General features: G+C 42.8%; 1 protein-coding gene across 1 annotated transcript; it reads left to right on the top strand.

The window, feature by feature from the left end:
• Positions 1-9,425: 9,425 nt before the first annotated feature.
• On the top strand, positions 9,426-16,432 carry LOC124006766 (prostaglandin E2 receptor EP4 subtype-like). Its single transcript, XM_046316902.1, has 2 exons — positions 9,426-10,623; positions 13,634-16,432. The coding sequence occupies exons 1-2, from the start codon at positions 9,832-9,834 to the stop codon at positions 14,258-14,260; spliced, it is 1,419 nt and encodes a 472-aa protein (XP_046172858.1). The 5' UTR covers positions 9,426-9,831; the 3' UTR covers positions 14,261-16,432.
• Positions 16,433-18,125: the final 1,693 nt, after the last annotated feature.

Genomic DNA, 18,125 nt, shown 5'->3' with positions numbered 1-18,125 from the left:
GAAAATGTAGAGAGGAGGGAGTGAAAGGATGCCAGGTCCGCAGGGAGGCGAGTTTTCCTCCATTTCCGCTCGGCTGCCCGGAGCCCTGTTCTGTGAGCTCGCAATGAGTCGTCGAGCCATGGAGCGGGAGGGGAGGACCGAGCCGGCCTGGAGGATAGGGGGCATAGAGAGTCAAAGGATGCAGAAAGGGAGGAGAGGAGGGTTGAGGAGGCAGAATCAGGAGATAGGTTGGAGAAGGTTTGAGCGGAGGGAAGAGATGATAGGATGGAAGAGGAGAGAGTAGCGGGGGAGAGAGAGCGAAGGTTGGGACGGCGCGATACCATCCGAGTAGGGGCAGTGTGGGAGGTGTTGGATGAGAGCGAGAGGGAAAAGGATACAAGGTAGTGGTCGGAGACTTGGAGGGGAGTTGCAATGAGGTTAGTGGAAGAACAGCATCTAGTAAAGATGAGGTCGAGCGTATTGCCTGCCTTGTGAGTAGGGGGGGAAGGTGAGAGGGTGAGGTCAAAAGAGGAGAGGAGTGGAAAGAAGGAGGCAGAGAGGAAAGAGTCAAAGGTAGACGTGGGGAGGTTAAAGTCGCCCAGAACTGTGAGAGGTGAGCCGTCCTCAGGAAAGGAGCTTATCAAGGCATCAAGCTCATTGATGAACTCTCCGAGGGAACCTGGAGGGCGATAAATGATAAGGATGTTAAGCTTGAAAGGGCTGGTAACTGTGACAGCATGGAATTCAGCAACAACCACACGGCTGGTGACTGTGTTTAACGAGGAAGCAAATAAAGATAAACAAAGCAATGTCATTAAATGGAATGATAATGTTTCGCTATACCAACTGAAGGGAACTAACAGTAAAGAAATATATATATTTTTTAATTCCCCTTTATTTAACCAGGTAGGCTAGTTGAGAGGAAGTTCTCATTTACAACTGCGACCTGGCCAAGATAAAGCAAAGCAGTGCGACAGAAACAACAACACAGAAATAAACATACAGTCAATAATACAATAGAAAAATAAGTCTATATACAAGTGTGTGCAAATTAGGTAGGATAAGGGAGGTAAGGCAATAAATAGGCCATAGCGGTGAAATAATTACAATATAGCAATTAAACACTGAACTGATAGATGTGCAGAAGATGAATGTGCAAGTAGAGATACTGGGGTGCAAAGGAGCAAAATAAATAAAATAAATAACAGTATGAGGATGAGGTAGTTGGATGGGCTATTCACAGATGGGCTATGTACAGGCGCAGTGATCTGTGAGCTGCTCTGACAGCTGGTGCTTAAAGCTAGTGAGGGAGATATGAGTCTCCAGCTTCAGTGATTTTTGCAGTTCGTTCCAGTCATTGGCAGCAGAGAACTGAAAGGAAAGGCAGCTGAAGGAGGAATTGGCTTTAGGGGTGACCAGTGAAATATACCTGCTGGAACGCGTGCTACGGGTGGGTGCTGCTATGGTGACCAGTGAGCATAGATAAGGCGGGCCTTTACCTAGCAAAGACTTATAGACGACCCGGAGCCAGTGGGTTTGGCGACAAATATGAAGCGAGGGCCAGCCAACGAGAGCATACAGGTCGCAGTGGTGTGTAGTATATGGTTCTTTGGTGACAAAACGGATGGCGCTGTGATAGACTGCATCTAATTTGCTGAGTGTTGGAGGCAATTTCAAATTGTCAGTTGAATATGTGTCATTAGACCTACTGACAGTCTATACTGACAGTTGCTAATATTTAACATGATAGAAATAGGAAACGTCAGGGTAGCCTATAATTAAGACAAATTCTGCATAAAGGCACAGCATTCCATAAACTTTACTGTGGGAAAGTTGATATGTCGATATGCTTTAGTTTGCTGCCATATGTCTGGTTACACATTTTTCTCCAGCGATTATAAGATAAAATACACTCAGTGGCCACCCCGTTCACAAAAATGGTTCGCTCCTACAGATAGTGAGTCAGGTGGCCGTTGCTTGCTATATAAAGCAGGCAAACAGGTATCAATGCATTTAGTTACTGTTCGATTGAACATTCGAATGAGCCAAACGAGTGACCTAAGTGACGTAAAACATGGTATGATTGTCGGTGCCAGCCGCGCCAGTTCTAGGCCCTCAGAAATGTCCGGCCTCTTGGGCTTTTCACGCACGAATGTGTCTAGGGTTTACCAAGAATTTTAAAAATCCAGTCAGTGGCAGTCCTATTGGTAAAAACAACTCACTGATGAGAGGTCGAAGGAGAATGGCAAGAATTTGGAAGGCACAACTAATCTGTCCTTGTCACGGATGGGCTATATTGCAGCAGACGACCACACCGGGTCCCAGTCCTATCAACTAAAAACAAGAACAAGAGGCTCCAGTGGGCACACGATCACCAACACTGGACAATTGAGGAGTGGAAAAACATTGGCTGGTGGCGGAGGTGTAATGGTGTGAGAAGCGTTAGCCTGGCACACGTTAGGTCCACTGATACCAAATGAGCAACATGTCCATGCCCCAAAGAATTCAGGCTGGAGGCAAAGGGAGGTCCGACCCGGTACTAGAAGGGTGTCCCTAATAAACTGGCCACTGAGTGTATATCTAAAACAAGTGTCATTTATACTTACAATTCCCTTATCCGAATGGATTACTCATTTACCTAGCTCTTATTAATAGTTCTTATCAAGTTATAAATTACAGTACATGGAGAGTGGTGTTATGTTTTATTTTTTTAATAAAGTAGATGCTTTTTCCACTTGGAACCAGTAGATCGCTAGACCTTAAGTCATTGATTTTCTTTGCGTAAAGGTGGTGGAATTATTTGGGAATTAGGTCAAGGTCAGAATACAGTGTCGCTGTAAATTTGTAGACACACCTCCGTACACCTTCATTTATTTGATCTCCACCCAAAACGAATAGCAGGTGAATAGCACGCTATTCAAATGCTTAAGTTAGTTCAAGATCAGAATACCCATAAAAAGGAAATTATGTTCCATTTATGTGCACGCTTACCTCGGGTCGTAATCCTGCCCAAAGTAAATATACTGAACAATAACCATTTTAAAGTAGCACTCCAGTCTCATTTTCACCTGATTTACATAACAAAAAGCACATCTCAATACGTGGTCCAGGTAAGTCATGTCATAGCGCATGACTAGGGGGGGCTATCCTCTATTGTTCCTCAAGCAAGGGGGAGGCCAATAGCATCAAGGATTCCCATCAGACCAACTCCCTGAATTCCCCACTCTTTGAAGTTAGCAGTTGTCTACAAACACTATTTAGCTAAGAGAAAAAGTGTGTACAGTACTTTACTGTATTTGTACTTGGTATACAGTGGAAGCTGGTGACTTGAAAAATTGAGGAGGATGGGAGACCTACGGAGAGACCTACGGTATGGGCGTAGAACGCACAGAGACGACAGTGTGTTTCAAAAACCTAAAGCATTTAATAAAGACATTTATGTGGAATGGGAATGAGAGGGCTACTTACACAGTGTTGGAAAGGGATCAAAACAGTGATTGAATGATGGTATGAGGCATGAAATGAGGTGTTCAGAGGCTTGAATTCAGTGCAGGACAAGATTTGACTGGGAAGACAAAAAACAATAACACAACACACTACATAGATAGACAAAAGAGTTAAGAATGATTTAGTCCAAGCAAGGATTAAAATCATTCATGTGTAATAATGTGATTGTGTATGTGATTGAATCAACATACAGTAATGAGATGCAATTGATAGGAATACTCACAGTGTTTGGTGAGGAAACATTCAATGTGCCAGTGGAGGAGTGGGCACATGAGACGTGGCTTCAGTTCATGCCAGGTGTCACACCCTGATCTGTTTTATCTATCCTTGTGCTTGTCTCCACCCCCCTTCAGGTGTCACCCATCCTCCCCATTATCCCCTGGTGCCACGACTTCCGCCGAAGTCGGTCCCTCTCCTTCGTGCGGTGTTCGGCGGTCGACGTATCCGACCTTCTAGCCATCACTGATCCAATTTTTCATTTTCCATTAGTTTTGTCTCGTCTTCCTTCACACCTGGTTCCAATCCCATCAATTACATGTTGTGTATTTAACCCTCTGTTTCCCCTCATGTCCTTGTCGGAGATTGTTTTGATTGTATGTGATGTGCTATTTAGTGTTGGTGTGCGACGGGTTTTGTACCCACTTTGTTATTTTGTACATTTTGGTTGTTTTGGAGTTTTGTCAGCATTTATTAAACAACTCCGTTTATACCAAGTTCGTTCTCCTGCGCATGACTTCCCTGCCACCAACACGCACCCCTTACACCTGGGTACTTATACCTGTATTCTCTGTTTGTCTGTTGCCAGTTCGTCAAGTCAACAAGAGTTTTGTCTCCGCTCCTGCTTTTTCCTAGTCTCGCTTTTTCTCGCCCTCCTGGTTTTGACCCTTGCCTGTCCTGACTCTGAGCCCGCCTGCCTGACCACTCTGCCTGCCACTGACCCTACCTGCCGTCCTGTACCTTTGCCCCTGCTCTGGATTACCGACCTCTGCCTAATAATAATAATAATAATATATGCCATTTAGCAGACGCTTTTATCCAAAGCGACTTACAGTCATGTGTGCATACATTCTACGTATGGGTGGTCCCGGGGATCGAACCCACTACCCTGGCGTTACAAGCGCCATGCTCTACCAACTGAGCTACAGAAGGACCCTGAGCCTGCCTGCCGTCCCGGTACCTTTGCCCCACTACTCTGGATTATCGACACTTGCCTGCCTTGACCTGTCATTTGCCTGCCCCTGTTGCTGTAATAAACATTGTTATTTCAACACAGTCTGCATTTGGGTTTTACCTGAAACTTGATATCAGGAGAGAGTTGACAATGGTAGTGGAGTGGAGTGGTTATCATCTCTTAGGGAACAGGAAGGGACTTAGCTGGAAATACAAATAGCAGATACATTCCATTACAGTTGCGCCATCGTAGGTTTGAACAACACATTTCTCCATGAAGTTAAACTCAGCCATCTCAAAATTCACAAAGTCAAACACAGACTGTGCATCTCGCCCACTTGACACATCAAAGTAGCACAAGAAATGTTCCTAAATAAAGCCCCGATCATCCACATACCTGACAATAACCGACAACTGCAAGCAGACTGGTGGCACCTAAGGTCCCAGAGTTTTTCCTTATCTGTTAACCTAACCAAGAAAACTCTGGACACCATAAGGTATGACAGTGATTAATTAGTTGTAAAAGGTTTCATAAGGGCTATGATGGGACGAGTTTTTCCGAATCAGTTCAACTGGTTTTTTAAAAACCCTGCAAAAAAAGAAAGCCTGGCCCTGGCTCTGTCAAACTGTCAATCTGTCAAACTGCAGCAACCTTATACTTTATTATATTTAGGCTAGATTAGTAGGGGGATTTCCTCAACCCAGACACAGACAACAACTGATAGAAAATAGAACTCACAGCTTGCATATTTGCATCGTGCACACCTATGCAACTGCAGGCTTTATAAACCCTGTACTCACATCTGTCATTACTATTATGTTGATGGATTAATTCCAATGAATAATTTTGGATTGAAAATGTATCGGCAGCCTAGCCAGTCCAATGCTGAACATAAACCAAATTGGATTACAATCCCATTTTCTCCACAAATTGACTATAAATACATCATGTGACCAATTAGTTTACTCTGACCAAATGGACAGCGCACATAGGCTGTATGCATCTGCTCTTATTAGTAGCCGACAGTTGATCAGACTGAAAAATCGTCTCGTTTTCATTCCATACAGCATGTCAGATCTCTAATGTTTAGGTTTAGCCTAGGCTGCTGCAACATTTATGAAATTCGTTTTTGCTTGTGTCTGTCCTGAGTGATAATTTGTTATCATCTTTGCTAAATAAATACTGGAGGAAAGTGAAAACCCCTACTTGAGCACGCAGGGGAACAAAATTGTTGTGTCAACCTCTCTCTTTAAACTAACTTTTAATGGATGATACGATGGAAGATATCAAATCATTCGGAATTGATTTCGACATCCCAGAAAAGACAGTCTAAAGTTCCATATGTTCAGCAAGTAAAGCGTCGTAACGTGCAATTACCACTGCAAGCTCCTTGTAGTTGCCCTTGTTATCGGGAACTTTCCCTCTTGTCATGTCCTCTAAAAGACAATTCTTACATGCCCAAAAACACATTTTATTTGTCACATGCGCCAAATACAACAGGTGTAGACCTTACAGTGAAATGCTTACTTACAAACCCTTAACCAACGATGCAGTTTTAAGAAAATCTCTGAAGAAAAAGTAAAAATAACAAAAAATTAGAGCAGCAGTACATAACTATAGCAGGGCTATATAAATAAGGGGTACCTGTACAGAGTCAATGTGCGGGGGGGACCGGTGTCGAGGTAATTACATACATGTAGGTAGAGTTTAAATAAAAGTGGCTGGCGTAGGAGGGTGGGGGGAGCAAAGCAAATAGTCCGGGTAGACATTTGATTAGCTGTTCAGGAGTCTTATGGCTTGTGGGTAGAAGCTGTTTAGAAGCCTCTTGGACCTAGACTTGGCGATCTGGTACCGCTTGACGTGTGGTATCAGAGAGAACAGTCTATGACTAGGGTGGCTGGAGTCTTTGACAATTTTTAGGGCCTTCCTCTGACACTGCCTGGTATAGAGGTCCTGGATGGCGGGAAGCTTGGCCCCGGTGATGTACTGGGCCGTACGCACTACCCTCTGTAGTGCCTTTATTTTAATTTTATTTTTTTACCTTTATTTAACTAGGCAAGTCAGTTAAAGAACAAATGCTTATTTTCAATGACGGCCTAGGAACAGTGGGTTAACTGCCTTGCTGTCGGAGGCCGAGCAGTTGCCATACCAGGCAGTGATGCAACCCGTCAGGAGTACAGGAGGGGACTGAACACGCACCCCTGAGAGGCCCCAGTGTTGAGGATCAGTGTGGCGGATGTGTTGATACCTACCCTTAACACCTGGGGGGCGGCCCGGCAGGAAGTCCAGGATCCAGTTGCAGAGGAAGGTGTTGAGTCCCAGGGTCCTTAGCTTATTGATGAGCTTTGATGGCACTATGGTGTTGAACGCTGAGCTGTAGTCACCGAATAGCATTCTCACATAGGTGTTCCTTTTGTCCAGGTGGGAAAGGACAGTGTGAAGTGCAATAGAGATTGCATCATCTGTGGATCTTTTGGTGCGTTATGCAAATTGGAGTGGGTCTAGGGTTTCTGGAATAATGGTGTTGATGTGAGCGGTTGAAAATGTCATTAAAGACACTTGACAGTTGGTCAATGCATGCTCGGAGTACACATCCTGGTAATCCGTCTGGCCCAGTGGCCCTTTATCTCAGTGCAAATATTGCCTGTAATCCATGGCTTCTGGTTGGGGTATGTACGTACAGTGACTGTGGGATCGACGTCTTCGATGCACTTATTGATAAAGCCAGTGACTGATGTGGTGTACTCCTCAATTCCATCGGAAGAATCCCGGAACATAGTCCAGTCTGTGCTAGCAAAACAGCTTCATCTGACCACTTTTTTATAGACTGAGTCACTGGTGCTTCCTGCTTTAATTTTTTGTTTGTAAGCGAGAATCAGGAGGATAGAGTTATGGTCAGAGTTGACAAATAGAGGGCGAGGGAGAGTTTTATACATGTCTCTGTGTGTTGAGTAAAGGTGGTCTAGAATTTGTGTTCCCTTTGGTTGCACGTTTAACATGCTGATAGAAATTAGGTAAAACTGATTTAAGTTTCCCTGCATTAAAGTCCCCGGCCACTAGGAGCGCCACCTAGATTAACATTTTCCTGTTTGCTTATGGCAGAATAGAACTCATTGAGTGCGGTTCTCGTGCCAGCCTCGGTCTGTGGTGGTATGTAGACAGCTACGAATAATACAGATGAAAACTCTCTAGGTAGATAGTGTGGTTTACAGCTTATCATGAGAAACTCTACCTCAGGAGAGCAAAACCTTGAGACTTCATTAGATATCGTGCACCAGCTATTGTTTTAGCTAGCAGAATGGAAGTCAATGGCAGATTCGCCACTCGTCCCCTGATCCTCACAAGGCATCCTGATCTCTTTTCAAGAAACCTATGTTTCCTTTTCCAGTGAATCACGGGGATCTGGGCCTGGTCGTGTGTCTGTAGTAAAACCCTCATGTCCAACTCATTGAAGAAGAACTCCCCATCCAATTTAAGGTGAGTAATCCAAGTTCTGATGTCCAGAAGCTCTTTTTGGTCATAAGAGACAGCATGTACAAAACAGTGGTGTTGGTTAACCGCTTAATAACATCCCTGTTTCTTCTTACTTTCTTGATGTGTTGCATAGTTTCAATATGCAGACCTTCGTCATGATCGATACAGCTTTTTCCTAGAAGCTTGAATCTGATGTGGGCATTTATATGCCCCCTGATTTTGTTTTGCAGTTTAGCTGAACGATGGATGTTCTTCAGGTCCCTGTACCCCCCCTTTCGCCCAAGGCTTAATTCTTTCCAGAAAATCAGGCAAGGCCAGCAATACAGTCAGCTTGATGAAAGGCTCCCTGTTAAACAGCTATACTTTTGATACCAATTGGTATTGAAAGCCCACTCACCTTTTCATCCTTCTTCATAAAACTGATCTCAGGCAGTCTACCCTCGGTTTTAATTTGCACCTTTTCCGAGTAACCCAGAGAATGAAAGGGGTTTTTCAACAAAATGTCAACAACATTTTCAGTAGGATTGGCAGCGAAAACGGCTGGTAGATACAGTAGCTGCTCGAGCTGGTAGATAGCTACCTACTGCTACTTGCTACTGAAGTCAGCAAGACAAATTGAAATAAATTGCAATAACTGGACACAAAAATAAAGTTATAAAACCAAGAAAACTATGTATAATCTACCTCCTCCATCTCCTTTATTTTGAAAAAACTAATTTGAATTGAATAATTTCCCAAAAAATGCTCAACTATCACTTTTCAATCTCTATCCAACAATGTCATCAACTCCCCAAGTTTCTCAACACATAACCTCCCCATAATGGTCTGCGGCACAACCCCATTACAACACACTATGTTCATTCTCTGATTCTAATCTTATGATTGGATGGACAGCATGTCACTTCATACTGCAAAAGCTTTGATTGGTTGATGGTCATCCCCCAGAAGTGGTCATAATTACCATGTAGGTCTATGAAAGGGGGTAAGACCTACGAGCCTCCTTGGTTTTGTATTGAAGTCGATGTACACAGAGGAGGATAGAAGCTAGCTGTTCTCCGCCTACATCATGGTGCTACCTCCAGAGAGTGCTGTTGAAAGAGCTTCATTGCAAAACAGTGTGTTTTAATCAATTATTGGTGACTTATGAATATATTTAGTATAGTTTTATCTAAAAAGGATAACTTTTTTAGTGTTTTGCTATTTTTTTTGTTTTTAATGAAATTTCACTGAGGAGGATGGTCCTCCCCTTCTGGGATATGCTTTTCAACAGTAAAACTAAAAACATTCGCTGGAGGACGTCTTTAAACCTGCTCCACCTCCAAAAGTGCGGAGCCTCTGCTTCAAACTTACAAGTGAAGGGAGCGACGACAGAGGAGGAGTTGAACATGTTGAACACTGCAGCGCGGTGTGCAGAACGCCTCAGACAAAAACACTTCTGATGGTCAAAAACCTAAAGTTAGCGACTAACAGAAGAGACGAAGGTATACACGGAGACACGGAGACATTCGTTAGAGTGGTTATTCGAGTGCGTAACGGTGGTTAGATAAGATGATGGAACTTGGGTGGATTTGCACGTTATTGAGCAACTTGGAGAGCACGCACCAACAAAAGAGTAACTATATCGTCTACACGCCAACGGTTTGGGAGATAACACTGAAGAAGAACTAACTATTTCGTTCCACATAGACAGTTACAGAATAATGTCGGGTATGAATAACGGCACGATGACAAGTGGGCCCCGGGAGCCTACTATCCCGGTGATTATGTTTATATTCGGAGTGGTGGGGAACGTCATCGCCATCGTGGTGCTCCGAAAGTCTCGGAAGGAACAGAAGGAAACCACCTTTTACACCCTGGTGTGCGGGCTTGCAGTGACCGACCTTTTGGGCACGCTACTGGCCAGCCCCGTCACCATCGCCACCTATGTGCAAGGGAAGTGGCCGGGTGGAGAGTCACTGTGTCAGTACTCCGGCTTCATCCTTCTCTTCTTCTTTCTAGTCGGCCTCAGCATTATCTGTGCCATGTCAATAGAGAGATACTTGGCTATAAACCATGCGTATTTCTACAACCATTGCGTGGACCAAAGACTTGCGGCGTTGACGCTTGCGGGCATCTACATTTCTAACGTGCTGTTCTGCGCGCTGCCTGCCATGGGGCTGGGGAAAGTGAATAAACAGTTCCCAGGGACCTGGTGCTTCATCGACTGGCGGACTAATGACTCCACGCACGCCGCCTTCTCCTACATGTACGCCGGGGTGAGCTCCTTTCTTATCCTGGCCACGGTGATATGCAACGTGCTGGTATGCGGGGCGCTGATTATGATGCACAAGCGGTTCATCCGCAGAACATCGCTGGGTACGGACCAGGGAGGACGCATAGCGGACCTGAGGCGCAGACGGAGCTTCCAACGGTTGGCCGGCGCAGAGATCCAGATGGTCATTCTGCTCATCGCTACCTCCGTGGTTGTTCTCATCTGCTCCATACCTTTGGTGGTAAGTTGACATCTTGCAAAATAAGATTTTTCAAAAAAGTGTCGCAACATGTTGGTCTCCCTTTTGTGTCTCTCGTTGTGTGTGCGCAGGAATGGATAACGTTCTGGTTGGTGTGGTGTCATTTGTAACAACTTTTTACGTCAGCATACGCATTCTTAATTGGAGGGAACATGCCCAAAATGTTCATTAAAGAAAATGGTTTAATATTTAGTAAATTAGCTCCTAATCGAATGAAAGATATTGATAGGCTTGATTATAATTGACGTGTAATTAATTAACGTGTGATTGCACTGTTATTGTACAGACGCTTGTCTGCTGAGATGTTGTTACTCTGGTAACTCTAATGTCAACTTCTGGCGCTCTTGCCATAGGAAACATTTCCTTACTTTGAGAAAAATAAGAACAAGTAAATATAATTGATCAATTGATCATTTGTGCTTTTATCTTTAGATACAAAAGTCACCAGTAACAAAACTATAACTATAACAAAACCTTAAAGAGAAGCCCTTGGATTAATAATATTTTAGATGAATATCTCATTTGATAGCATGAATAACAAGTATTTGTGATTTAGCAAACCGATAAGGAAGACAGGCTAATTCACGTTTGTGTGTACCTTGAGAAATGCAAATATTCAGATTTCATCAGCTCATCGATTGGTGGTGTCTCCTTGTTGGTGGGTATCTGTTGCACCTGTGCTGGCTTGTCCATCTTGTTGCTGGGTGGTGTTACACCTGTGCTGGCCCAGGTGATGTTTGGGAGTTGGTGTGGGGTTTTCTTTTTGTTTTCCATTTGCTAGCCAAATTTAGTGTGCATCCATGGTGGGAATATTTTTGGGTACATTTTCCAAGTTGCTTGTCAACTTTCAGTAGAGACCCCCATGGATGTCCTTCAGAACCCCTTTTGAACCCCTGGTTTGGTAGTCAGTGATTTTCCTTGTTAGTTCCCTTTGTTGTGAGTGGGAGAACGTAGCACTTGTTTCTGATGGGATCGGTCTGTCTACTGCTCAGCCAGTGTCAACCATTTCCACCAAACTCTGCCCTCTGAACATACTGTAAAACCAAATGTTTAGGATCTGAGTGTTTAGGATCGATTTACACGAGGAAACATATATATTAAAACAAACTATTCTAAAAATAAAACTGCAACAAAGCATGCTGAGAAATATGATAATGAGGCCACTCCCACGTCTTTTCGCCTCGGAGAGTTAACGGAAATTGACTCAACACAGTTGAGTAACAACAACACCACCACTCGATTGAAAAGATGTCTTGAGTCAAATGTCCTGTTAAGTGCTGAAATGTAGTTAAGGTGACAGACATTCCTTACACTGATCTGAATAAAAGTTATGGAAAGTCACATCACTTTGTAATGACTAAAAGCACTCTAAACAGGATGATGGGAAAGATGGGAAAGTAAACACTAGTGTTTAAATCGTATCACCGAGAAGACATACAGTAGGTGTTCTCCTGATTGGAAACTGACAGGAAACAGCTGACTATCATGTTTAATCTTGCATTTTAAACGCCTGTGTTTAAGATGAGAACACTTATTGGCAAATCTAAATGCCTAATGTTTAAGTTTTAAACACTGACGTTTACGTTATAAAAGTGTCACGTTTTATGGTTTTACAGTGCAAAGAATACTACAAGCCATCCTGTCCCCATGCACTGCATGATAGTCACAAGAGGATACTGTAAGGACAGAATCACTAGAGACTGTACATCAAACTGCAAGGTACTGAGGGCAAAAGTTCTGAAGAGGACCAATGATATATTGTGTTCTATAAACCATCCCCATGCAGCATTTGAGAGTGACATGTAAGGACAGATCCACTAGAGACAGTACATTATATCCCGCAAGCTTCAAAAACCCTCCCCTGGAAAATAAAACTGAGGGCTTAAGGTCTGAAGAAGACCCGTTGGTCCATAATTAGATATTATTGTGTTCTATATGCTGTCCCCATATGCTGATTGAGAGGACCAAGCCACTACAGTACATCCTGCAAGCTTCAAAAACTCCACCAAACAAAAATGAAAAGACTAGCTGAAAGAGACCCTGTAAGGGCAGCATGTATACTAGCGGTTAAGAGTGTTGGACCTGTAACAGAAAGGTTGCTGGTTTGAATCCCTGAGCCAGCAAGGTGGAAAAATTGCCATTCTGCCCTTGAGCAAAGCAGTTAACCCCGAATAACAACTGCTCCCTGGGTGCCGACGACGTGGATATCAATTAAGGCAGCCCCTCGCACCTCTCCTATTCAGAGGAATTGGATTAAATGTGGAAGACACATTCCAATTGAATGCATTCAGTTGTACTACTGACTAGTATCCCCTTTCCCTGTAGTTCAATAAAAAGTGTCCTTAAGAGTTCTCCCTCCTACTGTATTTACCAGTAACAACCTTATCATATAAGCTAGTTACTTTACTTCACTTGTTTTGACATTGTGAGTCAGAAATGCTGTTAATTGGACCCAGGGGAGAGCCAATGGCCAGAGATGTTCATATGATTGATGATTAACATGGGGAGTGGGGATGTGTTTTCATTGGCTCTTTGCCCAGGCTTCTGTGCCGCTGCCTGTTAGGCTGATACTATTGCTCCTAGTACACTCCAATGCCAATGCTCATCTTACGCCAACGTTACAACATCATAGTCAAATAGGTTAGACGTTTTTCAACTATGATAGTTTGTTCTGTATGTCCGCTATGTATATTTTTTTCTTGCACTAAAATAACATGAAGAACTGCTAGGTTTAGATTAATGTTATTCATGTTTGAAGAAGACAGCTGGCTTGAATGCTACTTCAATTGTATTTAATTAAAGTAGTTCAACAGGATTCAATAGGAAATCAATCATTTAGTAAAATTTGTACATTTTTGTCATTTAGCAGATGCTCTTATCCAGATCTTCTTGAACACACCTATTGAAGCTTCCAATGTACATCCTCCTCATAAATACACAGAATAGCCAATAACCCTTAAACCCTGTCCATCTCCCTTCCTTCCTCCCTCAGCTGCGGATTTTTGTAAACCAGCTGTCCAGGATTGAATTTGATGCCCGTTCAACTCCCATAGAGAAGAACCCAGATCTCCACGCCATCCGAATTGCCTCCGTCAACCCCATCCTCGACCCCTGGATCTACATCCTGCTGAGGAAGACCGTCCTACTGAAGCTGATGGAGAAGATCAAGTGTTTGTTCTGTCGCTTGGGCAGCCAGGGGCGGGGCTCAGGGGTCAGTGGTCAATTCTGCTGCGGAGGTGAAGATAATCGGAATTCGTCCATCGTCTCCCTGGACTCCCCGTCACTGGTGTCCCGCGAGTTGAAGGACGTCATCAGCACCTCGCAGACGTTTCTTTACCTTCCAGAGGGGACTAAAGGGGGGCTGGGGGGGTTTAGAGGGACAGGGGGCGAGGGAAGACCTAGCCTCCCTGCTGTGGAGCACTCCCTGCTCCGGGACCAACAGACACCAGTGGGTAAGGGGATGCAAAACGATCCCAAAAAGGGCCCCAGGATATCAATGAGGTCAGAGGGGACAGTTGACCCTTCACGTCTGAACAGGGTGCAATTGGACCGAAAGGACAAGACTTTGCATGTGACATTTACAGACGAGACACTGAACTTACAGGAGAAATGCATTTGATGGACACAAACACGAACTCAGCCAGAGTGGCTGATAATACAGAAATGTCACAAAGGGAAGGGAATTTAGGACTTCTAATATCCTAAAAGGTTGGGACTTCTGACGGGTTGAACTGAAATACACATTGATAAACTGAACTCACAGGTGAAGGATTTCTGGGAGCTGTGCAAACACACGGTTGGTTTTACTGACAGCTGACACGATAAGAGGAGAAATAGTAATAGTTCTATAGTGATTGTGTCATTCTTCGAACTTTGAGTTCATTGGTGATGCTCCAAAATGGAATGTCAGCCGAGCAGAAACATGATGTCCTGTTTAGGGTTTGGACAAAATGGAAATAAGGTGCCAAAGTGGATTGTAGGAGATTGGATCTATTGACATGGGTGGATCTATTGTATATGTCACAGTCTTATTACAAGAACACCAATATAATATACCAGCACACACATCAGTAATGAACATAAAATGTCAAATTAACTTTTAGAAAGACTATAAGGAGATTTCATTGCACTTTTCAAGAACTCAAAACCATTGAAAGGCTGTCAGAATGCTATCAGTATAGAATGTTGCTTACCACTGACTACTACTACAAATGTTGTGATATACTGTAAATAGTTATTAGGCTACAATGTGAACCGTGTCCCATAACATGAATTAATTTTTTATGAAAAAATAAATGTTTCTTCTCTGTGAGAAGGTCAAGTTAGTTTGTATCCATTTAAAATTGTTACAAGATGGATTGAAACAGTATGCTACATTTCAACATTTGCATCATATTGGTTAACTTGGCAGCTCCACAACAATGCCTGAAGTATAAAAATCAAGCAAGAATATTGAGCGCATAATTCCGTGCATGTCACTCTTTTACTTGTACTGAGCTTGTATGGTCGAAATAACAAAGATTATTTAAGTTTCTGTCTTTTGTTGTGTTCAAATGACACATCAGCTTCATATTCCCCCCAATTAAGTGATATCAGCGAACTGCAAAACTGGATGATTTGTTTTCAGTGTGGCTGAAGTACCCACTGGGCACCATGATCTTAGGCACAAGTAGGCCTTGATGGGCCCAGGCCCAACTACTTGGGAGCCAGGCCTATCCCAATTAGATTTCATGCTCTACTTGTCAGTGTTCCAAACGGGACATTGTTTGTCTTTTTACTTAAACACAGTACTTGACTTGGGAAGAAGCTCACCGGAACTGAATTGTCTTCTGCTTGAGTTACTGCGCCACCTATAGAATATTAGCTCAAACCTATTGAGGAGTGCACCTAAATATGCATACATTATCAGATATAATCAGATATAGCAAGCAGTAGGAAGGCATATACACTGAGTGTACAAAACATTATGCTCTTTTCATGACATAGGTGAATCCATCTGAATCCATCGGAATCCAGATGAAAGCTACAGTATATTTTTAGTGGCCTCCCACTGGTCACAAACGGGTTGAATCAACGTGGTTTCAACATCATTTGTCAACGTATGGTGATGTGGAATCTATGCGGAAAGAACTTTGAATTTGATTTGAAAAAAAGTAATCTACGGAAAACTGTTGTTTTGAGAGTGAAATTTCAACAACAGGATTATGTCATCCTGATAACCACTTTTCAACATAGCTAAATCTTGTATAAAATATGTTGAATTTGTACCTTTGAAACAACGTCATGAAACATGGTATCAGCATTTTACATGTTGGGTTTTATTTTTGTTCAGTGTAAATATTTAACTTAGATGTTTGGTTCAGATGGAGATGGGAATCCAACATGCCAAATATTGATTTGTAGACAAACTGGATATTGAATTGTGTTTGGTTTTCAACGCGACGAAATATCAATATTTGAAGGAGATTTATTTTCTGCTTAGATAGTTCCATCTGTGCCACTGACTGTCCAGCTTTGATTCTAGTTTCTCTTCAAATGAATAATTGATGAGTACAAAATATCTGAAATTGAATTGCCATTCAAACTTTGTTGTGCTTTTAAACGGTTGAAAGCTAAGCCAAAACATATTTAGATGACAACTAAACCAAAACTCTGACAGAGATTTCTATTAGAATTTGTTTGTGATTTTAGATGTTTGAACACATACAGTACCCATACTCATTTCAGGGTTTTTCTTTATTTTTAATATGTTCTACATTGCAGAATAATAGAAGATATCAAAACTATGAAATAAAACATATGGAAGCATGTAGTAACCCAAAAAAGTGTGAAACAAATCAAAATATATTATATTTTTGAGATTCTTCAAAGTACCCACCCTTTGCCTTGATGACAGCTTTGCACACTCTTGGCATTCTCTCAACCAGCTTCACCTGGAATTATTTTCCAACAGTCTTGAAGGAGTTCCCACATATTCTGAGCACTTGTTGGCTGCTTTTCCTTCACTCTGCTGTCCAACTCATCCCAAACCATCTCAAGTATGCCTTGAATTCTAATGAAATCACAGACAGTGTCACCAGCAAAGCACCCCCACACCATCACACCGACTCCTCCATGATTTATGGTGGGAACCACACATGTGGAGATACTCTATTCACCTACTCTGCGTCTCACAAAGACACAGCGGTTAGAACCAAAAATCTACAATTTGAACAGATTTCCACCATGTCTAATGTCCATTGCTCATGTTTCTTGGCCCAAGCAAGTCTCTTCTTATTATTAGTGTCCTTTAGTAGTGGTTTCTTTGCAGCAATTCGACCATGAAGGTCTGATTCACGCAGTCTCCTCTGAACAGTTGATGTTGAGATGTGTCTGTTACATGAACTGTGTGAAGCATATATTTGGGCAGCATTTTCTGAGGCTGGTAACTCTGATGAACTTATCCTCTGCAGCAGAGGTAATTCTGCGTCATTCTTTCCTGTGGCGGTCCTCATGAGAGCAAGTTTCACCATAGCGCTTGATGGTTTCTGCAACTGCACTTGAAGAAACGTTTAAAGTTCTTGACATTTTCCGGATTGACTGACCTTCATATCTTAAAGTAATGATGGACTATCATTTCTCTTTGCTTATTTGAGCTGTTCTTGCCAGAATATGGACTTGGTCTTTTACCAAACGGGGCTACCTTCTGTATATCACCCCTACATTGTCACAACACAACTGATTGGCTCAAACACATTAAGAAGGAACAAGTTCCACAAATGAACTTTTAACTAGGCACACGTTCATTGAAATGCATTCCAGGTGACTACCTCATGAAGCTGGTTCAGAGAATGCCAAGAGTGTACAAAGCTGTCATCAAGGCAAAGGGTGGTTACTTTGAAGAATCTCAAATATAAAATATATTTTTGGGTTACTACACGATTCCATATGTGTTATTTCATAGTTTTGATGTCTTCACTATTATTCTACAATGCAGAAAATAGCAATGGTGCAACGTACATTACAATTATTTATTTTACTTTATGGGGACTGAATGTTGAGTTAAGGTTCCCAGGCTTGCAAGGACAGACCAGATACAAATTCAATTAGCACGAAGGTAAAAAGGGGTCGAGCCCTTAAGGCTCAACAAGTGTCAGGAGTCTTTGAAGTGTCCTCTGAAGCCCCCTCCCGCTGTTCAGCGACCAGTCACTGGGATTTTCTACAAGAAATCTGCCTCCAGAAATAAAAGCTTCTCCCAAGTGGGTGTAACACCTACTCCCGTTGCCTGCTGCACTGCTGCTTGGATTCCACCTGGCGATCTGCCCTAGCCAGTCTCCCCCTGTCTGGTACAGGTACCTCCACCACACTCACCCCTTTCTCCAGAGCTTTCGCACACGCCTCCAGCACACACACACTTTTGGGACGAGTGACTCTGAACCTAAAATGGCTTACAATGGCTAGTTGTCATATATATATATTTTTTTGTGCATTTTGCTATTTTCCTC

This window comes from Oncorhynchus gorbuscha, linkage group LG20, assembly GCF_021184085.1.
Source record: "Oncorhynchus gorbuscha isolate QuinsamMale2020 ecotype Even-year linkage group LG20, OgorEven_v1.0, whole genome shotgun sequence".
NCBI classification, from domain to species: domain Eukaryota; kingdom Metazoa; phylum Chordata; class Actinopteri; order Salmoniformes; family Salmonidae; genus Oncorhynchus; species Oncorhynchus gorbuscha.
The sequence above is the reverse complement of the archived record's forward strand: the minus strand, read 5'-3'. Positions and strand labels throughout refer to the sequence as shown.